The sequence below is a fragment of the Poromitra crassiceps genome, assembly GCF_964638095.1.
Source record: "Poromitra crassiceps genome assembly, chromosome: 11".
Classification (NCBI taxonomy): Eukaryota; Metazoa; Chordata; class Actinopteri; order Beryciformes; family Melamphaidae; genus Poromitra; species Poromitra crassiceps.
Window position 1 is genome coordinate 28,584,182 of NC_139643.1, and position 23,542 is coordinate 28,607,723.

Here is a 23,542-nt window from a genome sequence, read left to right on the forward strand (position 1 = left end):
CATTGGGCAAGTGTCCAGAAGCACCAGCCAATTGCCCTGCTGGGAAGGGGCTCTTAAGCTCTTCGGCCGACATTACTGTCTTTCAGAGGCTGTATAGTGGGCTCAACTTTAAAGCTAGAGTGAAGATACTGAGATCATATGAAACTAGAAGACCTAAGGTACCAACCCTGCCATGCTAGCTTGTCGGGGCTAAATGACACTTAACGCTTAAGTCTATTCAAAAAAAATTATTAATTTAATTATTAATATTAAAATTGTGGCGAGGGAAAAACTGGCATGGCCCTTGACGTCTCACATGAAGATATTTGAATGAGAATGGGTTCTATGGGTAGACACGACTCTCCCCTTTAGAGATATGTATGCTACTTTATGCTAATCTCATGATTTGTGTGTGTGCAAAGAAAACCTATTTGTTTGCCAGAAGTAAGTGTTATTTTCACCTATTTTAGCCTATTTGGATATTTCACTGGGGTTCCTAAACAGTCTTGGAATTGGGTGTGACTGGAAAGCTGAGACTCTTGTGGATTCAATGATATCAATAGAAGTATTAAGAGGAGGAAAAAAGAGTAAATTAACAATACCAGTACTCAATCTCTATTTGAAGAGTGTGAACTCAGTAGGATGCAGGGTGGTGGTGAAGTGGACTCTGCTGGTGGCCCAAAGTCTTGGGAGGTCCAGACAAGGATATAAGATGACATCTGCAATGACAAACACACACACACACGCACGCACGCACACACGCACGCACGCACACACGCACACGCGCGCACGTACACACACGCGCACACACACACACACACACACACACACACACACACACACACACACATATGTAGACAAGCATGCTGTCTTTGGTCGATCACGAAATTGTGGGTGACCTTCCCACCCCCGGCCCACCACAATCGCAAGCTGAGTCCACTGCGCCCTGAGGCTAAACCACATACACCCACCCACACCACCACCAACACCACTGCATTTATGTTGTAGTTCTCTGAAACACCAGAGGATGGCGCCTGAGGTCTAGCCAGTGGCACTGCAGTTGTCATCTGTAGCACTGGGGAGAAGTGTGGGGCCCTGGTCCCCTTTCTGTGGTATTTCCAGATCTATGAACACAAAGTTGCCACTAGTGCATTGCTCTCAAATCAAATGTGGATGCTTACTTTGAAATGGATATAGCCTACTATTGCATTTCCTTGATGATAAATTTGAAATGACTCTGGTTTGTGATCTTTGCTTATCTTAAAAAAGAGATCTATCTTTCAATAGTGACCCTAGACAGAATTAAAGAGTAAATTAGCAGGAAGTCAATGACAGACAGAGACGCTATCAAGACACAGCCTGACTCGCCTATACCACCGCGGAGACCCGGGTTCAATTCCCGGCTTGGTCAGACGTTCCTACAGACACAATTGGCTGTGTGTGCGGGTGGGAAGCCGGATTAATGGTGTGAGTCCTGGTCGATGCACTAGTGCCTTCTCTGGTCGGTATAGGAGCACCTGTTCGGGGGGGGGAGGGGAACTGGGGGGAATAGCGTGATCCTCCCACGTGCTACGTCCCGCCGGTGAAACGCCTCGCTGCAGGTGAACAGAAGCGGCTGGCGACTTGCACATGTATCGGAGGAAGCACGTGCTAGTCAGTCTACGACTGAATTGGGAATTGGCCAGGTTACAATTGGGGAGAAAATGGGAGAACATTAAAAAAAAAGAGGGCCTGAATCACATGATGGAAATAAGAGAAGAAGAGCACATGGTTGGGCATAGAGAGCTTAGGATGGAGAAATCAAGCCAAGGATGGAGAAGTAAACAGACGGGATCAGCAGGGAGAGTTAAGGTGGTTAAAGTGTGTGTTAAAGGCTGGATCGCTCCCTGTGGATCCAGGCTCCAAGGGCTGAATAATGTATATGTCCGCTCCCAGGGTAATGAAGTGGAAGTGATGGGGAGGAATACGGCTGGCCTCCCAGGGAATCAACTACTGTATACACACACACTCCAAAGAGCTGCCAGTGCCTCTTAGCCATACCTAAGACCTCTCTCTCTCTCTCTCTCCATCTCTGTCTCACTCACTCTTTCTCTCTCTCATTTTCTAAGAGGGTTAGCTTGTCTCTGTTCCCGTATCCTACATCATTGATGAGAAAGACCAGCGCATTATCGTATCCTGCCAGCAGCTCTTCCACTGAGGCTCTTATTAAGAGAAGAGCAGAGCAGCGGAAGATAGCCCAGTGGTCAGACAGGTACTGGGCTGTTTGTGGATCAGACCAAAGCCCAGTTTTACACTTGTTCTACTGGGTCGGCACTATCGTGTCGAACAAGAGACCGGCGCCGTATAGGCCTTATATTGTCCTCCTCTGTCCTCTTCTACTTCTCCATCCATCCTCTCTGAATATCCTCTCTCTTCATTTGTCTGACGGCTCGAGTCTTCTCTCCCCACTTTGGTTCACGATCAGCTCAGAAGACCTCAAGAATCCTATAGTTTGACCGAGTTTCAGAAGGAATATCTCATTTTATACAAACATTATCTGGAGAAAAATCCATTTCCTCCTCTTTCTCATCTCATCTTGTCATCTTAAGAAAACAAGGTCTTCAGATTTTCACCGGAAACAAAATCATCTCCACTCAGCGTGCCATCATCTCACTCTAAATGAGGCTTCATAAGAAACAATAAAGCCATGTATTCAGCCCAGGTTGTTAAAAGCTTTCCAAATTCAATTTACCCCCCCCCCCCCCAGCTAAAAACCAAGATGGAAGTGGTCCAAAAAGCATCTACATGTTAAACAGCGATTAAAATTGCATAGTTTCCAGACTTTCAGGTAGAAAATATTCAAATGCAGAGCACTGTGATTGAAGGAACTTGTGATTGGAGTTGTTTGGACCGTCTTCTTGCACACACTCTCTGCAGCGCCCTAGCCATCCTCCTCTCATATTAACATGCTTCTATCATTATCCCCCACGCCCCACCTCCTGCATAATAGCTGGGGCCTGGATGCTGCTGGATGGATGCAGGGACGAGACAACACAGAATGTTACCTTCTTTTCTTTTAATGGAGCATCATCAACAATGAATGATTGCTGTGAGCGGAGCGGGATCAGAAGGATATAATCACGGTCTAACGAACGCAGCGCCTTACGAAATATATACTGGAGGAAGCAATGGCATAAATATATAAACACATCATATTATTAATATATAAGTAGGCCATTGAATATTCAAAAAGAGGGAAATAATATCTTCTAGGCCAGTGGTTGTCAACATGGGGTTCGGGGGGATCACCGGGGGTCATTGAGGGTGTTCCAGGGGCTCCGCAGCAAATTGATGAATTGTTAAACGTCGCCGTTGTTGAATTGACAAAAAGTCAAAACAATTGGAGAATGTAGAAGAATGACTGTTTTGGTCATAGTGTCGCTGTTATATCTCTACCTACAGTAGAGATAGTCATTGTTTCACTGTTATATCTCTACCTACAATAGAGATAGTCATACTTCACTGTTATATCTCTACCTACAATAGAGATAGTCATGGAATTCTGGACAAATTTGCAGATTTGGCTCTGAGAGACAAAGATTTCATCAAATGGGAGTCCATGGCACCAATGTGGACTAAATTAGGGGTTCTTGATATGAAAAAGGTTGAGAATCACCGAAGCCATTTACACCTGGCACTAACATGCATTTTCTGTGATCAGGTTGCAATCAGATATTGCTTGACCACTTAGTACAGGTGTATGACGCCCCCAAGACACAGTGAGGACGGATTGCGATCTGATGGGCCAAACCACCTCCGGAGGTGGTCAGGGACGCATTGTGACCACATTGAACACAAGTGTAAATGCAATGCGTCCTCTCACACCACATACATGTAGGCCTACAGCAGTCACCACAGCAGTTTTTCTCACGCTCTATGGAGCTTGCCTAAACAGATCCCAATCGGATCTAAATGTGGACACTGGAGACATATATTAATAGCAGGTGTAAATGCAATCAGGTTAATGTGGTCAAGCACTATCCGACTGCATATCTGATCACAGAAAATGCATGCGAGTGCCAGGTGTAAATGGCCTCACTGACTTAGGATGCACCAATGCACACATATTGATTCTTTGTTGTACCAGAAGGTAAGAAAAGATTGGAAAGGTGAACCCCAACCTGCCTATATTCCCCCACTGCATTATCTGTTCACTCATATACCCCTCAGAAGCCGCCCCCCCCATAAACAACACGATTAAAAGCAGCCATGTTTATTGTCAGTGGCTAAACAAATTGCCATTCTCTTTGAGTGACGCATGTTTTGTGTGAAGACGCGCAAGGCCGGCGCCGTGGAGAGAACTTCATTTCCGAGCTTTGAGCACAGATGAGGGAGAGACAGTTAGGCCGTGTTCAGTATATGAGCACCTTTCACGGGACAAATGGAATGTCAATCAAGCGGCGGTACGCAGAAGCCTTCCCCCCGGTGGGGCGGCAGAGGCTTTCTGGTGATGCGTCTCTGTTGTTCCAGCCTCACTCCGGGTGCACTGGGAATATTTTGTCCTTTTAGCCCCTCCGCATCCCCGCGCTCCACTGCAGATCCCCTGTCTATTGGCCATTGCCTCTCGCTCCCCCATGTAGTGCGTCTCTCTGGCTCTCTAGGCTTTCTCCCCTCTCCTCTCCTCTCCTCTCCTCTCCATCCATTTGTTCATTCCAGACACAACTCTGCCTTCATGCTCCACAATAGGGATGGGCAATATATAGATATCGATATCGTGATATGAGACTAGATATCACCATCGATTTTGGATATCGTAATATCGTGATATGGTATAAGTGTTGTCTTTTCCTGGTATTAAAGGCGTCATTACAAAGTGCTGTCATTTTCTGAACTTACTGACTATTCTGGTTCTATTATTTGCCTTTACTCACTATTATATCCACTCACTATTATATCTAAATATGTAAATATTTTTGTGAAAACACCAATAGTCACTATTGAAGCAATATCGATATTGAGGTATTTGGTCAAAAACGTCAAAAAAATTCATTTTGTCCATATGCCCTCCACAACTTATCGCCAATAGGCCTTTTTCACAGCAGCCAATTTGTGTTTCAAAGGCAAGAAGTAGCACAGGTGCACCAAAACATTAATTAGGGTTTCCAACTGCCAGTCCATTTAAGTGTTCCAGTGCTGAGGCCCTAATTAGTGAGTTGGTTGCACCTGTGTTCACCCTGCCTTTTAGACACAAAGCGGCAGCTGTGAAAAAGGCCCATTACTTTCTCTTCATTGAGTTCTCAGCCTCCACTCCATGCACTGTGTCCTTCTCTTTCACCTTCTTTAGCTAGGCTACCTCCTCTTCTTTCTCCTACAATTGCTTCATATTGTCTTTTTTTGCTGTGATGGGACATAAACTATTGCCAAAACTGACAAAGAGAAATATTAAGACCACAACCCCTCTTTCATCCTTGTCCATCACTCTTTCACTTGCCTCCCATGTCATTATCCCCTGCTTCCAAAAAAGAAAATGCAGGTGGACTCAGAAGAAATTAGAGAAATGTTTCCACTTCACCAGGGCAGCTTAAGACTGGTTATTAAAAACATGACAAGCCATTCAGTTGGTAAAGGTGCTTACTCAAGGGATTGAAAAGAGTGTTTATTGTTTGATTAATTTGCTTGGAGGAGATTTGCAATTTCCCCACTCATGAATATGTGGATGACAGGGAGATTTCTCTGTGGTGACAAGTTATCTAAACTACAGGGCAAAACGATTATGCTAATATCAGGTTGTAGTCATCAATCACCTCGTGTCAATGTGGTGTCACCGCATCACGTTCCTGATCCCCCCTCTGGCCATAGCGCGCGTGCGTATAGAGGTGTGTGCGCGTGCACGCGTGCGTATGTGTTTATTTGGAGGTGAGAATTGATCACATTCTCATTACTTCTTATATGCCTGGGGGGCTGTTGGGGGTTTTCATTGCGCTTGCGCAGAGGATGCTTTCCCGGCTAAGAGCTGAAATAAATTGGGAGGGAATTAATGAGGTGAGTTCCTTCATCTTGATAACAGCGGGCTACACCACACACACTATAGAGTCCAGCTTGACGTCAGAGAGACGCGCCTTAAAACCAAGGAGCGCATCACAGGGAGTCGCATGGTTTGATCACACTCTTTCGCTTTGGACTGTATGATGCGTCTGATGATAGCGGGAGCTGTGTCAAGGCTGCACTGTCTATAAACGTGGGGGATCTGCAGAAGAGCCAGGAAGTGACCTTTGGGACCGTACTCGCTGTCCAAAGTGGTGCGTAAATGTGTGCGTAAATGTAGATATATGCGTAGGTCTATGCGCCACCCAATTGGATAAGACCGTTCAAGCTGCTGTTCAAGTCGTAAGAATTGTCAAGTTAGCTAGAAAAGTAGATTTGAACAAGTGTCAGCGGGACAAAACCCTACCTTTACGCACGGATGCTGTTGGATGTCGCCCCGGGTCTGCGCTCCTGCTTTTGCCTCTTTGATCTCATTTGAGCTATGGCTTATTCGCAGCTGGGATACTCCTACTCCACCACGCCGCAGGTAGGTTCAATATTTATACTGTTAAATATTGTTATTATTTTTGAACCACTGACAGTCAAGCTGGCTGCAAAAATATCAATTTTTAATTTACAGTTGGATATTCTATAATTGCTTAAAACAAGTCAGAAAGTCAACTCACCTAAGGTGAGATAAGAATAAATGAAATCGCTTCAAATGTTTTCTGGAAACAAGTGTCACTCACTATCTTGAAACAAGACAGTAATTATGGCAAATCACTCCAAAATAATGTCGCTTAATTCAAGAGAATTCTCGATACAAGTTGATTGGAACGTGTGTGTTTTTTTTTAGTAAACATTTAAACCCTGGGTCAGCAGACTGAAGACAAACTATTTTTTGCGATGGACAACTTAATATTTATGTGCTTGTACTTTTGTGCGGGAGGGAATAACTCTCTATAGAAGTGATGGAACAAAATAAGAGAATAAATTATGTGATTTTGAATTCCTCCGAAGTTTCTGGTGAGCCCCAGCTCCCTGGCCGGTTGTCTGGAGTCCGGCGGAACGCCCCCAACCCACCCGGCGCTGCACTCCCCGGGGCACCAGCTCCCCCCTGGAACCGGCATCGGGCTCTACAGCGGCCCTTACCCGAAGAGCCAGGGCTATTACAACGCCTGCTCTGGCGACGCCACCGCCCTCTACTCCAGGGTGAGTTTCATTTAAACTCTGTGTCCCCACATGGAAAGAATCTATATGTACCCTATATGTTTTAATATAGGGCCACATATAGTTTTCCCATATATGGTGCATACATAAAATTGGCCGTTTTCCTATATTATATGTACATATATGTACCTATATGTATAGGTACATATATGTACCTATATGTACATATAATATAGGAAATCGGCCAATTTTATGTATGCACCATATATGGGAAACCTATATGTACATATATGTACCTATATGTAGGATTTTAAATAAAAAAAAATAGCAGCGCACACGGGATTCGAACCCCGTTCTCCAAGGTTCAAGCCGTGCGCTTTAGCGCTGAGCTATACTTTTTCTTATACTAACGAGAGAGCCGGGCACATTATATACTCTCTCGCACACAACGTAGACCACACTTGTCAGCGATCGGGAAGTTATTTTATGTGATGCGTACGATCGTAACAGACTAAAATGATGTTGTGTGTGTGTGTGCATCTATAGTCTGTAGGCTGTACGGCTTCAGAGGTTAACTTCATTTAAAACCAGAGACTCAGGAGGTAGGCCTACACAGAGCCTCGTATAGTCTGTTAATAGTGTGCCCAGAGCACCTCGTTCCGCACTTGGTGCAGACCGGTGCAGACTTGCTTTGGTCTATAGTCAGTCACAGCTAGTAAGTACTTGCGCATGCTCGTTGCTGCAGGAACTGAATTCATTATTTTATAGTATTGCGCTAAACTATTAACCATAGTTGTGTCCTGGAAGCTTTTTGCTGGCACCACATAGCCTATAGTCCCATATTTATGATATTTCATGTGACATAAAATGCGTTGAAATGTAGTTTTCGTGTAGATCAGATTTCAACTCTCAGTTACACAATAAAAGACAATAAAATGCCAATTCACACACTATCAATATTGTCTCTATTCCAAACTACAACAAATGTTTTAACAATATGATGAACCAAATTGTGTTTTTTTACACGTTTACGTTGTAACCGCATTTTAGCCGGTTGAAAAGAGGGTGAAATTAGGTCTTAGACGTTCAAACCCAATATCACCCAGATTTAAACTAAAAATCAACGTTGAAAAAACGTTTTGTGCTCGCTGGGTATATATGGATTATGACACAGTGTATACAAACAGATTTGTAAATGACCTATATAGGAGGCATATACCTTGTATTGTGTACATATATGGCCTATATGTGGATATAAAGAAGTGAGACCTATATGACCTGTATTATGAACATATAGGGCCTTTATGTGTATATAAAGAAGCTATATAGGAGACATATATGCCCTGTATGTGCACATATAGTACCTATATGTGGATATAAAGAAGCTATAGGAGACCTATATGCCCGGTATATGCACTTATATGCACCTGAATCTGGCCTATATGCAACCTATATGCGGCATAAATGTGGCCTATATGCGCATATATGCACCTAAATCTGGCCTATATGCAACCTATATGCGGCATATATATGGCCTATATGCTCCTATATGCGCATATATGCACCTAAATCTGGCCTATATGCAACCTATATGCGGCATATATATGGCCTATATGCTCCTATATGCGCATATATGCACCTAAATCTGGCCTATATGCAACCTATATGCGGCATATATATGGCCTATATGCTCCTATATGCGCATATATGCACCTAAATCTGGCCTATATGCAACCTATATGCGGCATATATATGGCCTATATGCTCATATATGCTGCATATAGGTTGCATATAGGTTGCATATAGTTGCATATATGTTCATATAGATTCTTTCCATGTGGGTCATTTAGGTCATTATCCTTTTGCATTCAGTCAATCCGTGCATGCTCCAGTCCAAATTATAGACAAATGCGCAATTACGCATGCACAAATTGTATGTAGCCTACAGACAGTTGGTGGGCATGTTGGCAACAACAATGCATAATATGAACATTATCCATTGTATTGTAGAGATATATCACAGGAGGAAAAAAAGGAGTAGGCTACAAAAAGCGAACTATTAATTGACTTTAATAACCTATATGGTCCTGTAGGAATACTGTGGAAATATATAGTGATTTCCGTAAGACTTTCATAGCTTTTGTTTGTTTAAGCCTTTTAATGTGACTTATTTGCTCATGTTTTTTCAGGGGCCACTAGATCCCAAAGACGCTGCGTCTGTGCATATGGCGACATCTCAAACTCCTGCCTACTACCCCTATGAATACACATTCGGACAGTATCCCTACGACAGATACGGGTAAGTCAAGGTCTGCTTAGGCTAAAGAGTTAATGTCCTATAGTTAGATCTTATTATCTTAATTCACAAATCTAGTTTTTGCACTTCACAGACATCCTTCACTTGGGACCGCTGACTCCCTGATGAAATATACGGTATATTCCCATAGAGACTCGCGTCTACGCTATACTCAACGGAGAATTTATAGTGACCTTATCATACTTTATGGTATTTTTTTAATCTCCTGTGGTGTAATCCTATTAGTCCTATAACTATAATATTCCTACAGGGAATTAAAGTGTCAGTGGCACTCAATAGTGCGGTTATAGTGCCCTTATCGTCCTTTATGGACATGCTTTATCTCCTATTGTGTCACTATATATATTACAGTTGATACTTTTTCTGAGATAAATGTATCCATCTAAAATGTATGTATCAGATTCATGAGGGATGTCTGGCCTTAAAGGATAGTTCACCCAAAACGGAACATTCTGTCATCTATACTCGCCCTCAAGCCAAATAAAACAGCAGTGAAATGTGTTAGTCCATATACCACAGAGGGCAGGGAGGTTGCCAGCACAACTTCACAGCTTTCTCCAAAACAACTGAAGTCAATTGGGGAGCTAGAGTTCCAAAACAAACACAGCCAGTCACTGTGAATAGAAAGACCTATACAGTAGCCTATATACCATTATTTGTTGCAAATCTATCAGCTGTAGTTAATTAAGATTTGCACTAAACGATGGTTTAAATATTGGTCTTTTTGGAACTCTGAAGAACTGACCCCCGCACTGACTTCAGTTGTTTTGGAGAAGGCTGCTATATGGAGTATATGGCAAACTTCCCCGGCGTGTCGTCAACTGCATGGGGGTGAGTACTAGACAATGACAACACTTTCATTTTTGGGTGAACTATTCATTTAAGTCAAGTATCCTTCATTTAGGAGTGCTTGTTTACACTTTTGGACTTTTTCTTGCAGCTTAGCGTAAATAAATGGTTTGTGTTGAATGTCACCTAATTTTCCAGGTATACCTGCTCTGATGGTGCTTCACGGCGTAAAAATGCCACCCGGGAGACCACCAGCACCCTGAAGGCCTGGCTGCAGGAGCACCAGAAGAACCCCTATCCCACTAAAGGAGAGAAGATCATGCTGGCCATCATCACCAGGATGACTCTCACACAGGTGATTGGACTGCTTGTGGGAACATTGGACTTTAGGTTGCACTGGGTGGCTGTTTAGTGAAAATTAGTTAACTTCTTCATGCGAAAATATCTTCAAACAGAATTATTAACTGATCGACTGAGTCTTTCTTTCTTTCGTTCTTTCTTCCTCTCCCTCAGGTGTCCACATGGTTTGCCAATGCACGCCGAAGGCTGAAGAAGGAGAACAAGGTGACATGGTCACCGCGGGTCTGTAAGAGCTCTGACGACAGAGGTTGTGGTGATGACGACAGCGACGGAGGAGCTGAGGAGCCAATCAAAAGTGAGAAAGAACTGCCTGGTAAGCGATGCGTTTTGGCTTGCTTCATGGTTTGCACTTGGTCCAGATGTTGCACTTGTTCTATAACTGTAGATTTACTGTGCACTTTATTACTCATGCGTGCAGATCAGCAGTGTTCAGACCTGCAGAGTGATCTTGAGGACTTTGACCTGCTGGAGTCGGATGGTTCCGACTGTGAACCCAAACCACCGTTTTTAAGTGAGGAGAACGCCGCAAACCCAACGACACATCTTTCTCATCTCACATGTAACGCAGACAAACTGCATGGAAAAGAGAGATTATCCCCAGACTGCCCCAAACTCACACTGGCCCAAGGCCAAAACAACGGCTTCTACCTTGGATCAGACCTCCAAAGTCCAGACACCAAACCGAAGATTTGGTCCATCGCCCATACTGCCGTTTCTCTGGACCCCAGCTTGCAGCTGCAATACCCTCCGTGTATGCTGTCATCGACCGGGCCCTCCTCTCCCGGGTATGCGTCAAATGTGGGGCTGAGCTCGGCGGACAGGCAGCAGGACTCTCCGGTAGCCACGCTCAGAGAGTGGGTGGACGGGGTTTTCCACGACTCTCCTTTGCAACAGAGGTCCCTGGGCCAGATGCTGCCCAAACCGGCCGCGCTGTGGAAAGGACTGAATGACGCCATGATGGAGAGTAGAACACCGGGGCGGTCCTTTGAACATATCAGGCCTTCGTCATCGTTGTAGCCCACACTGTGCTGACTAAACAAGACAAAATCAATAGAATTTTCAAAGACTGCTGGACTTCAGACAAAAAGTGTATATTTTGTTGTTGTGATTTGACCCAACTACAATTACCAATATCGTATTTTGGCATTTTCGATTGGCCCTGTCTCATCATAGACTGTTTAAATTGCCAAATGTCTATACTTTGACTGTTAGAGTGAGAATTTGTCACCACCAACAATGGTTCACAAACATGGGGAAAAAAATATCCAATATTGTACACTTGCACTATAGCCTGCACATGCACCGAGTCACAAAAATAAAAGATGTATTCTGTAGCATGGCAACGATTTCTGAGTGTGCCCTTATGTTAGCTGTCCGTGGTGCTGAAACCGCTGGTGGTTGCTGCAAACGGTGCTGGTTTAGATGCTGTAACTCCTGTTCAGGAATAGCGGGATATAGCTCCGTAGCATTGGCTGCGTGTGTGTGTGTGTGTGTTTGTGTGACGTGTGTGTGTGTGTGTGTGTGTGTGTGTTTTGAGGAAGTGAAGGGGTGGGGGTGGGGGGGGGGGGGAGTGGGCGGTATTCAGCCGTGACTAATGGAAACACACAGAGGAGGGTGCTGCTAAATTGTTAAATCGATGCCACTTCCACCCAGGCTCCAGATATAGCTGCAATCAGCGATGCGTCCCTTTTCATTAGGGCGGCGTTTGACTTTGTCAACCTGGGACTGCGAGAAAATCCACCATGCACAAAACGCCTAATAGAACCTCTTAAGTAAATTTGAGTAAGAGTCACACTGTCACACTCATATCTTTATCCACATCGCTGATCTTGCCGTACAAACCAATAGGATGGAACGCAAATAAACAGAGGCTGCCATCATTAGGACTATTTTTTTTAATACATTTCCATTTGCTTACTGTAAATTATTAACCAAATGTACACAAATGTAGGACTCCCAAAAGATTTCAAAAAGCAACACTTTGTAAAAGAAGGCACAGGAGCAGTGAGGCGAGTTCTTCTACTTTTCACCCCCATCTTTCTCCTCTGTTTTCGATTTAGGAACGGCGATAAAGTATTTATCAGAACAGAGGAGGGATCTGCTGGGGCTTTGTATGGAATTAACCATTTCAGATTAAATAATTCAGGGTGAATTCAACCGAGAATTTCATTCTTTTTCTGCCTCATAAATAAGTAAGATTTAAGATGATAAATAATGACATCTGACTTTTTTTTGCCCCATATAAAGTTTTCTTTCTTCTTACTCACTGTTGGACAGGATGTCATTGTGATGGGCTGTAAATGCATTTCATATATTTCGGTTTCAATTATCCTTGATTTTATTTCCGTTGCGTAAAAAAAATGAATCAGCAGTTGAATTTGACTTTTGAATTTGACTTTAAACAGGCGGAAGGTAGTGTCATGATGGATACAGAATGGCACTCAGATAAGAGGTTGGCCCAGTGCTGAGTGGGGTTAAGAGAGATAAGGCTCCACCTGTTCTCACCCTGAGGTGTTAGGAACATGACTGGCCCCCCCTGGGCCCAGAGCGTAGTGAACACTGGCTGGGGGGTCTAGTATTGTGTCTTAAAATCTTTCTTAAAACAACAAGTGGGAAAAATCTGCCAACAGTGTGAGATATTTGAGAATTTGAGTTGGCATATTTCCAATGCAAAGCAAAAAAAATAATCTTGATACTAGTCTGAGGGGGATGTGACTTATTGTGCCCTGTTTCAAAATTGTGACACGATCTTGAAAACAACTGAAACTGCATTGGAAAAAAGTGGAATGATCTCAATCCATGGGTTGGATTTTGCACTTGTTTGAAGGAAAATAAGTGTCTAAATGGTATCATAATGATGATCGGATAAGATGGACATTGCCACAGTGTGGATGGAATGAATGGATGCCGTTTCATTTTCTTCTACACTTTACAATAAGGGTCACTAAATGAATAACCCTTAATTAACAGTTAACTAATGTGTCTAGTAATAATTTACTAATGGGGTTCATGTTAACTATGGTATTAATTTATGCATTATTAACTAGTTTAGGGTTAGTTAATGGTTAGGGTTATTAAACAATAACACAGGTAATTATTTTATTAAGCATTAACTAACCATTAATTTAGTGGCCCTTATTGTAAAGTGTTCCCCTTGGAGATGGAACGCACGGGTACAGCAACAATGCATCTAACATGTAAAAAATCTGACCCGTAGTCCGCACTTAACCACCGCAAACCTTCAAAGTACTTTCAAAACTGACCATATGCAGGATTTGGGCTGCAAGCTTGAACTTTTTCTTGTGAGATTTACCCCTCCCCCCCCCCCACACACACACACACACACCACCACCACCACCACCCTCTTCTCTCACTTCACTGTTTCACATTTCGATCTTGCTCCACTGACCTCTCGCTCCTTCCTCCCTACTGCTGCAGCCCTTGTCTCTTCACCCCATCTCCCCTTCTTTCCCCATCATCTCTCCCCCCGCCCCCCATCCTCCTCGAGCCCACCCCGCCCTCTCTCTCCTCCTTTCCCCTCGTCTCACCTCACGTCAGTCTCCTGGAGACCCACAGCAGCGAGTCTGACACGGAGGCCTGCTCCCTGGGCCATATGATGTGATTAAGCCCCACTGAGTTCCTTTACAGGTCGAGGGAGTGTTAGCGCCGCTGTTGACTTGTCTGGCTCACACCACCAGGTAGGTGTGTCTTAAGGGACGATGGACAGAGAGGTGACACAACATGGTGTCGTGCATAACACAACATGGTGTCGTGCATAACAGATGAAATGTTTACACCCAGAAGCAACCCAGAATTGTTTACACCCACCAAAGAGCTAGTCAGCTGGAGGATGTAGTAAAAATCCCCTTTCCCCCCCAATTCCTCCCCTCAGCCGACCTGTGGAGAGTTGTAGATTAGCACGTGCTCCCTCCGATAAATGTGCATTCGTCAGCCGCTTCTTTTCACCTGACAGCGAGAAGTTTCACCGTCAGGATGTGGCACGTGGGAGGATTGCGTTATTACCCCCCGTTTCCCTCCCCACGAACAGGTGCCCCAACCGACCAGAGGAGGCGCTAGTGCAGCGACCAGGACTCATACCCCACTGGCTTCCCACCCGCAGACATGGCCAATTGTGCCTGTAGGGATGTCTGACCAAGCCGGAAGTACGGCTGCTGGGAGTTGAACTCGGGTCTCCGCAGTGGGCATTTTCCTAATTGAGTTCGTCCGAGTTCCTCTGACCACTCCTTATGAAGTCTGCACTCCCTCAGACTTTGTACTTAGTGGAAAAACACATGTAAACACTGCATTTGAGACAGACTTTCTTCATTTCCAAAACATTTGGAAAAGCCCATAAATAATAAATGTACCGCTTTGTTTCCTCTCGATATGAACATTTTGGCCGATTTCGATAACCGATATTAACATTGCTGTTATTTTGCTCCTCGGACCGATATGGATAGCCTATAAAAAATGACTAACATTGGCTGATATATCGTGCATCCATAGCATTTACATGTAAGATATTTTGATGGAATGTCTGCACAGGAAGTATTGACAACTTCAAATTACTCCTGCTCTCTGCACACGTCAGTCTGACACCTATTTCCCTTTCAACACCGTCTGCATCTCTCTCCCATAGCACCCCACACACACACAGCCGCGCACGTCGACATGCACATCCGCACACAAGTCTCTCGCGTCTTGTCACACACACTTTAGTTTTCCGGGGCTATCAAAGTGTTGAGTGCAGACTCTCTCTCTCCTCCAAAAAGTGTCACGTGTGGTCAGAAGTGTCGGTCTCCCTGTGGTAACCCTGTGAGCTCCTGCCACTAGAACAAGTCATTATTTCCACGGTAAAGGTCAGGAGCTCTCTCACCTGACTCTGAAGTGGGGCTGAGTGGAGTCGCCCGCAGACAATGACCAAAGGTCGCTCCTCTGTTTTGACTCCCATACAGCCGGTAATGGATCGGAGGAGGACCCGCTGCTCCCAGATCGGTGTCTACGAGTGCCTTGTGGCCACGGTGACTTCCCCAAGTGACGGTTCAGATAATTGGCTGCAGGGAGCCCCATAATGAGCCTGAAGTGTCGTAATATGACACATCTTAAAAGGAGGGAGATTTTAATAGGGCAATTACTACAGCGAGCAGGATGTTTTGTGTGGAGAGAGTGATTGTTTTTTTGGGGGGGGGGCATTTTATTAAAGAATTCAGTGACATTTAACTCCATTATCTATTGTGTGGCCCATACAGTCTATGTAGTGAGGAGATTTTCACTCTGATTATAATCTCCCGGGCGTCTATCTCTGTCTTGACTTATCTGAGCCAACAGTGCGGGTCACATTATGCTTCAGAGTATCCTCAATTATGATCTAAGATTATGCAGGAAGACAGCAGAGAGCTGGTGGATGTAGCCAGAGCTCTCCGCTGATTTGACAGTTCAGGTTTGATCCCATGAATGAGCCTGACTGCAAATTGGATGACTCCGACTTCAGACATTTTCCAGCATAATGTGGAGTTATCTGAAGATTATTATCAAAAGAGCATTACCCCTTCTGTCTATTACGGTGTGTGTGTGTGTGTGCTACATTTAAGGGCGATGAATAATTAAAGGCGGCGCTGTTTAATTCAACGCAATTCATATGCTCAGTTTCATCCCGAGACTTTGCCCCTAGCAATGCCTACAACTCAACCAGCCAGCACCTCTGAACGGCTCAAACTTACCCACCACAGAAGCCAAGCAGTCAACTCTCTGACAGTGACCCGGGCTTGCCTGCCTCATTTTAACAATGCTCCCCTCTCTCCCCTTCAATCATCCAAACTGGCCTGACTATAGATGAGGTTAACTACAGCATAAGCCCCACTTCCAGGAGTCACCAGGGCCAATTATATCAGCCTGACTACTCTTCCCAACCTGAGTTCCATGGTGTGGAAAATGCAGTTCCACTGGCTGCATCACTGGGGACAGGACAGGCTAGCGCTGTCTGGAGCCTGAGCCGAGCGCGGGCCAATTTGGCATGCAGAGGTCTATGGAGAATAAGCCCGATGAAATATATATATGATCTTCTTCAAACATGTATTGTTCCGCGCTGCTGTGTCTTATCAGGCTGCCTCCCTCCCGATGTCTTCCAGGCTTGGCAGAGCGAGACTCTACAGCGCAGGCACGGGGAGGGCCCGATGCACCAGGAATGCTAAGGTCTCCTCTCCACGCTCCTCAAGATAAACACAGCGGAGGCAGGCCATATGTTGCCATACTTATGAGCGCAGGTTCAAAGCGCTGATATCCCAAGTAAACAATTATTGGCGCAGTGAAGGCATCCGTTTGCTACTTGTATGGATAATAACAGTGAGCCAGATATCAGATTTGATAAGTGCGGTGTGTAGGGATGCAAACTCATGGAGAGTGAAAAAGGTGACGATACGGGGAAGACATAAAATCATTCCCTAAGTGCCCTATATTTTGGGATCAAAAATGTAACTCTGACCAAAAGGTGTCTAGTTTTCATCCCTGAGCCCTCATCTCACTTCACTATAAATCAGCACAGCAGGCTTTTTATGGTAACAAAGTCAAACCAGTTTTACTGCAATATCCACCCTGGTGTCCCATTTAAAATAACTAGCTTTGTTCTAGTCAATTATATAGTGTATTAAAATAATAAAAGTAGGGTACACAGTACTTAGGCTCTAACTCTGTACCCATGTACATACACCATAAAGATCTGTGCGACACTGCTGACCTCTGCCGGCCACAGGAAGAACTGCACCCAGCTATCCAACACTGGAATTATAACTGCACTAGGTTGATATAGCCTGAATCATCTTTTATGTAGTCTCTCAAGACAGATGCATTGCCTCCCGCAATTTACAAATGCTCCCGCCTACCCGTCTGTATTTCAGGGGTCTCAAAGTTGGTAAAAAATAAATAAAAAATAAGGCGGGATATCCGCTCATTTCTCCACTTATGATTGGTCGAATACCATCAAAGGTTGGTATCTGCTCATTTCCCCACTTGTGATTGACCATCGAAGGCAGGTTTCCGCTCATTAGCCAACTTGGGGATTGGTTGAATACCATCAAACTTCCTTCTGGTCTGAAACTTTTTTTTTGTAAGATGACAACTTCCTCTATCCAACTTTTAATGGGCGGAAATACAAACTGTCTCTGGAGCATTCAAAAATTGTGGAAGAAATGGTCTCTTGGCTTGAGAGATCTTTAAGTGACATGAAAGCTCTGCAAGTTATGGAATTCAAACTAGGATCAGAAATTACCTAAGAATCTGCATTATTATTCATATACAATTTATAAAAAAATCTCAATGCCACGTCACAATTGAAAACATTCAATGGTCATTCTGAAATATTTTTAAATAAAAATGGTTATGCCTGTCCAAACAAGCTTCAGAGACAGAATGAAGAATGGATATAATTTATTAACCAGAACGACAATTTACACAGGACAGGAAGGACAGAGGAGGCGTCTCAATGATGATGCTTCTGCTTGAACTGTAATCCACAGTAGCCACATGTGCCCACTCTAGTATCTTTATCCTGGAGACAGAGAGAGAGAACATGGTGCATCTAGTATCTTTATCATGGAGACAGAGAACATGGTACATCTACGTAGTATCTTTATCCTGGAGATAGAGAGAGAGAACATGGTGCATCTAATATCTTTATCATGGAGACCGAGAGAGAACATGGTACATCTAGTATCTTTATCCTGGAGACCGAGAGAGAACATGGTACAGAGAGCCAATATCTATCACTGGTACAATTTCATGCACTATAATAATCCAGTGTGACCCGCAATAGCAAATACTGTATGTACAGAGCTGCAATGATTAATCAATTAATCGATTATTCGACCATCCGGAAAAAAAAATCTGCAACTATTTTTTATAATTGATAATCGTTTAAGACTGGGGGGGGGGGTGCACATGTGATTATTTTCTGGCTTCTATGAGACTAAACTGATTATCTTTGGGTTGTGAACTGTAGGTCAGGACAAAAGACGACATTTGATGATGTCATATTGGGCATTGGGTAGCTAACAGATTCCAGCAGAGTCTGACTGCTTTGTTGTTATCTGTTGTTTCATTTTATTTTATTTTTTACTCTGTCCTGTTTCCACCTAGGGATGCAGGTGGCGACTAATCTCCCTGATGACTAGTAAAAAAAAAATTACTATTCGACTAGTCTATTCACCTTATGTAGCCCCGCCCACTTGACCCAGTTGTGTTATGACTTCCTGTTAAAAATGGCTGCGTTTTCGATCGGCTAGTAGTTCCCTGTGAAGTGGACTGCACAGGGTATTGAGCCATATTACTTAACTCATTGAGTGCCAGCCACTTTTGGAGAACGGACGCTCCCAGTGCCAGAGTTTTCAGAGCGTTTTCAGTGATTTCTCGAGGCCCACAGAATATTGTGTGATATTACTATGTAAACACCGAACACGCAAAAAGAACAAGGAGACTCTATTGTATCATCAGCAAAAAAAAGTTTATTGATACCATTTTCCGTTCTTTAGTTATGAGCCGGAGAAGATAGGTTGTTTTCAGCGTTTTCAGGCATTTCAAATTATAAGCTGAGATATTCAGCCTTTTGTGAAATTAGGGATGCACCGATATGAAAATTTTGGCCGATGCCGATAACCGATATTAACATTGCTGTTATGGCCGATAACCGATATTTACCGATGTCGATATGATCTGTATAAAACCACATTTTTATGATCATCACATTTTGTACATACTGAAAAACACATGTTAACACTGAATTTGAAAAAGTTATGCATTTCTTTATTTGCAAAGCCTTTGGAAAAGCCCATAAATCATAGATTTACTGCATTATTTCATATCAATGTGAAGAATTTGGCTGATAATGATAACCGATATTAACATTGCAACATCTGACCGATACCGATATGACCGATATGTTAAAAAACCGGCCGATACTGGCCGATACCGATATGATTGCCGATATATCGTGCATCCCTATGTGAAATGCAGCATTTCAAGCACATTCACTGACTCTAGATACGGTAATATTTTCTGATGTAGTGATGTGGTGTAGTTGTGTCCTGCCCTGCGTGCCCCACCCCCCCTCCCCCCCCTCAGCTGAAAACTCCTCCCCACACTAGTAACACACAGCCTCGCACCAAGCGTCTAGGAAGCCTGGGAAGCGCCGCCTCCCAGGCAGCGCAACATGGAGAAGCCACACGCGGACTGCAGTGAAAGGTTTGGCTTTTCAGTGTCGCGCTGCTGCTTTTCTAGCGGCTAATCATGTGGAGAAACTATGCTGACAGACAGACAGAGGCAGAAGGACTCAGTTGTGTGCGCGGATTGACTGTGTTCGCACGCACCGTCAGTTGCAGCCAGAACAATCTACATGGCTCTAGACTGCAGCATGAGCGGGTTCTCTTTCATCAAGGCTATTTGAGGCTGTGTATTCCTGACATTTCTGTAATCTGGAGAGCACTGTCGCCACCTAAGGGTTCTGTAAAATAGGTTATAGACCTCCAATAGCTACTATAGTTGTACAGGAGCTGCGGAAGGCTTTGATCGACGTCCCACCGTCAAAAAACGCATTGGACGTCGAAGGACGTCCGTGGCACTCTACGTCACTATTTAATTGGACGTCGAAGGACGTCCATGGCACTCAATGAGTTAACATGGCTGAATCCCCTGTGCAGTCCACTTCGAAGGGGAACTACCAGCAGATCGGAACGCAGCCTGGTCACTACAGTACTGTCACAGGAAGTGTAAACACAATAGGAAGTAACTGGCTCACCCCTGTGTTGGAACATAAGGTGAATAAGTAAAAAAACACTCAGAAAACAGCCAAAACTGAGCACAATTTAATTTATAAGGTTAAAACGTCCGAATAAATATTGTGTGTATTTAAGAGCCATTTGAAACCGTTCATCAATATCCAAATCGTGTGTGACACTTGCGCAGTTTATTATGAACATTGCACATCAGAAAACATGGCAACTCACCCCAGCACTGTGTATTCGGGCTCAATATAGTCCATTTAACTTTGCCTTTGCCTTCAACAGAGTTGACTGGAAGCATCTTGCGCAGTCATTCATTGCCATGAGCTGCATTATCTTTCTTGTGTGGCTTACGCTTTAGCAGTGCTGCTATAGCTAGCATCATGCTGGGCTGTCCTTGCGTCCACATGCCTGTGCTGAATGTCGGTCGAGTGGTTAACGTTATATGCCAGTTTTATCTGACACAGCCTAATTATACAACCATTTTCATTTACTGGATCAAAATACTACCAAACTGCGCTGGTTTTACGAGATGTCATCTGCCTTCCGCTCCTTTGGCTACTAAAGATACAGCCAATCGTAAACTCCCACGAGCACATGCTGGTTTGTTTACATCCAGACAGTAGGGGAGGGTGTGTAATCATGTATGTAAACATATCCAGTAGTATTATGTCTGAATTCCAGTCTTATATGATGAAGTGAGGTTTTTAAGGGCGGCTGTAGCTCAGGAGGTAGAGCGGGTCGTCCACTAATCGCTTTGGATAAAAGAGGTCGGTGGTTCGATTCCCGGCTCCTCCAGTCTGCATGTCGAAGTGTCCTTGGGCAAGACACTGAACCCTAAATTGCTCCCGTTGGTGTGCCAGCACCCTGCGTGGTAGCCTGCCGCCATCGGTGTGTGAATGGGTGAACGTACCTACTGACTGTAAAGCGCTTTGGATAAAAGCGCTATATAAATGCCGGCCATTTACCATTTAAGTGAATACTGCTTGACAATAGTTTACTCATTGTGAAAGTACCGTGCTGTACTAAAATGGGCTTACTATGGGTCCAGTATACTATCAGCACATTTTGAGTTTCCTTTACCAAGCACATGTGATCCTGTTTGGGTAGAAGAGGAACACAATGACCAAATGATCAAAGCAGGCCACTACTAGCAAATATTTTTGGAGTTATTGGCATGCTTCAAGGAGCAACACTGATGCCCATAGAATGATGCAGGCAATGCTTGGAGCCTTCAGTAACAAGAACAACTTTTAATTATAGCAACCCCATCATGGTAATCAGTGTAACTTTTACACACCAAAATGCATCAACCCTCCAAGTTTCATCTAAATCAGACCAGTGATGTCTGAGATATCATGTTTGGCAGACGGACGGACGGATGGCCAATTGTATCATGTGGGGGACAGAGGTATTTAGTATTAGTAGTATTTAGGCATTTACTAGTGTGTGCACTGCTGGCCCTTACCAGGTTGATGTAGACTTTGGGGTGGCCCAGGGCTCCTCCACCTCCATCACAGGACACCACCCTGGCTGAAATGTCAGTCACAGGCTCCTCTGCCACCAACTTGATGGCAAAGTTCTTGTTCACCTGGAAACAAACAATTTGACGTCGACACAGTCCAGACATTAGCATTGCTGGCAAAAACTAGAGAAACATAGTGAAAATGCTGAATTTTGCGTGGTGTTTTCCTACTACAAAAAGAAAGACTGTGCATAGTTTGATTAACTGAGGTCATCGTGACCACACACAGCATTAGTGACCCACACAACAGTCACACTGTTTATGCAGTTGTGCACCATTTGGGAGTACACATTTTGTTGTCCAATACCTACGGTATTTATTCCTAATTTTGATCCAGGTTGACTGGCAATATTGAACAGTAGGCTACTAGCTACCTTTTAAATTCTGTGAAACATTTAGCTGATTTGTGACGTACTCATGAATGAGACTGCACACAGCAAACAAAGTCGCCACATATAACTTACCTCTTTCTGTCTGCCAATGAATCTGGCCCTCCTGTGATCATGTTCATCATACACCTGAGTGCAGGGAACACACGATATGAATGGGATCATCAACACCAGTCATTACAAACACAATTTGCTAGCTCTGGTCAAATCTTATTTTCCAAAACAACAGCATGACTTCAGCTTCCTGCCACAACTATGTCTGACAAGATTGAGATTTGGGTACGATATAGCATTAGAAACCATTATGCAACAAGGCTTGGGACCGAGAACGTACAGTATTATGCAATGTAGCCAAACTGGGACTTGTTCATCCAGAGTTAGTTTGCACTCATGGGACATTGGTAAGCAGAGATCGATTCCAGGGTTTTCCCTGGCTTTTCGGAGGGCTGTGTCGCTGGGTGTTAAGAAGTAGAAAATCTCACATTTTCAAAAAAAAAAAAAAGCCATTTCACATAATTTAGGGCCATTGCTACTACCATATCTGTATACAAACATTTGGAAAAGCCAGATCAGACTATAAATAAAAAAACACCCAAAAAGCAACTTGTTAAAGTAGTTGGGGACCAACGTTGATTTTATCGCTACATTCATTTGGCTTAGGTGGTGCCCAAATTGGCTTGGTGTTGCACCGAAGCCAGGTAGGAAAACCCTGTGAACTGTCTTTGTGCTGCGAAATATGGGTCATTACACAATAACTAGCTCTTTCATGCTTTATCATGTCTGCGTACAGGGAGTGACCAGTGGAGGGTCATCATAGAAATTCCATGGGATAGGGAAGAGGCTTGTCACAGACGAGATGTCTGGAGGCTGATGTCTTGTCGTTACCTGTCCGATAATGGACCCATTACCAGCTAGAACCAACGTTACTGGCACAAGGCTAAGGTTAGCTAAGCTAGCTTTTCACCTCCACCCTGGAATAGAGAGCACACGAACAGGTTGAATTAAACCCGTACCTGTCCAGTGTGGGTGATGACCTCGCCGGTACTGGAGACGTCTACGCCGTAGCGATGTGCAGGGACGGCAGACAACCTCCAGGGTGAAACGAACACCTTGGCATGTTTACTGAAGGACAGAAACCTGCCCGCTGCGGCCGCCATGTTTACACAACTGCCTGTGTTTTCCCAAAATGCTTTGCGATTCTCTAGTTCCTCCCCGGTTCCTCCCAAGTGAAATAAACATTTAA

General features: G+C 44.1%; 2 protein-coding genes across 2 annotated transcripts; one reads left to right on the forward strand and one right to left on the reverse strand.

Moving 5' to 3' along the window:
- Positions 1–6,484: 6,484 nt before the first annotated feature.
- irx4b (iroquois homeobox 4b) lies at positions 6,485–11,635 on the forward strand (the record flags this gene model as incomplete). The annotated part of the gene is made up of 6 exons (XM_083645966.1): positions 6,485–6,529; positions 7,003–7,194; positions 9,342–9,451; positions 10,457–10,613; positions 10,772–10,931; positions 11,037–11,635. 6 exons carry the CDS (start codon positions 6,485–6,487, stop codon positions 11,633–11,635), a joined length of 1,263 nt encoding a protein of 420 aa, XP_083502092.1.
- Positions 11,636–18,023: 6,388 nt separating this feature from the next.
- Positions 18,024–23,487, reverse strand: ndufs6 (NADH:ubiquinone oxidoreductase subunit S6). The gene is made up of 4 exons (XM_083646347.1): positions 23,313–23,487; positions 22,375–22,428; positions 21,854–21,976; positions 18,024–18,161 (listed from the first exon to the last, which is right to left on the reverse strand). The coding sequence occupies exons 1-4, from the start codon at positions 23,454–23,456 to the stop codon at positions 18,093–18,095; spliced, it is 390 nt and encodes a 129-aa protein (XP_083502473.1). The 5' UTR covers positions 23,457–23,487; the 3' UTR covers positions 18,024–18,092.
- Between the last annotated feature and the right edge of the window lie 55 nt (positions 23,488–23,542).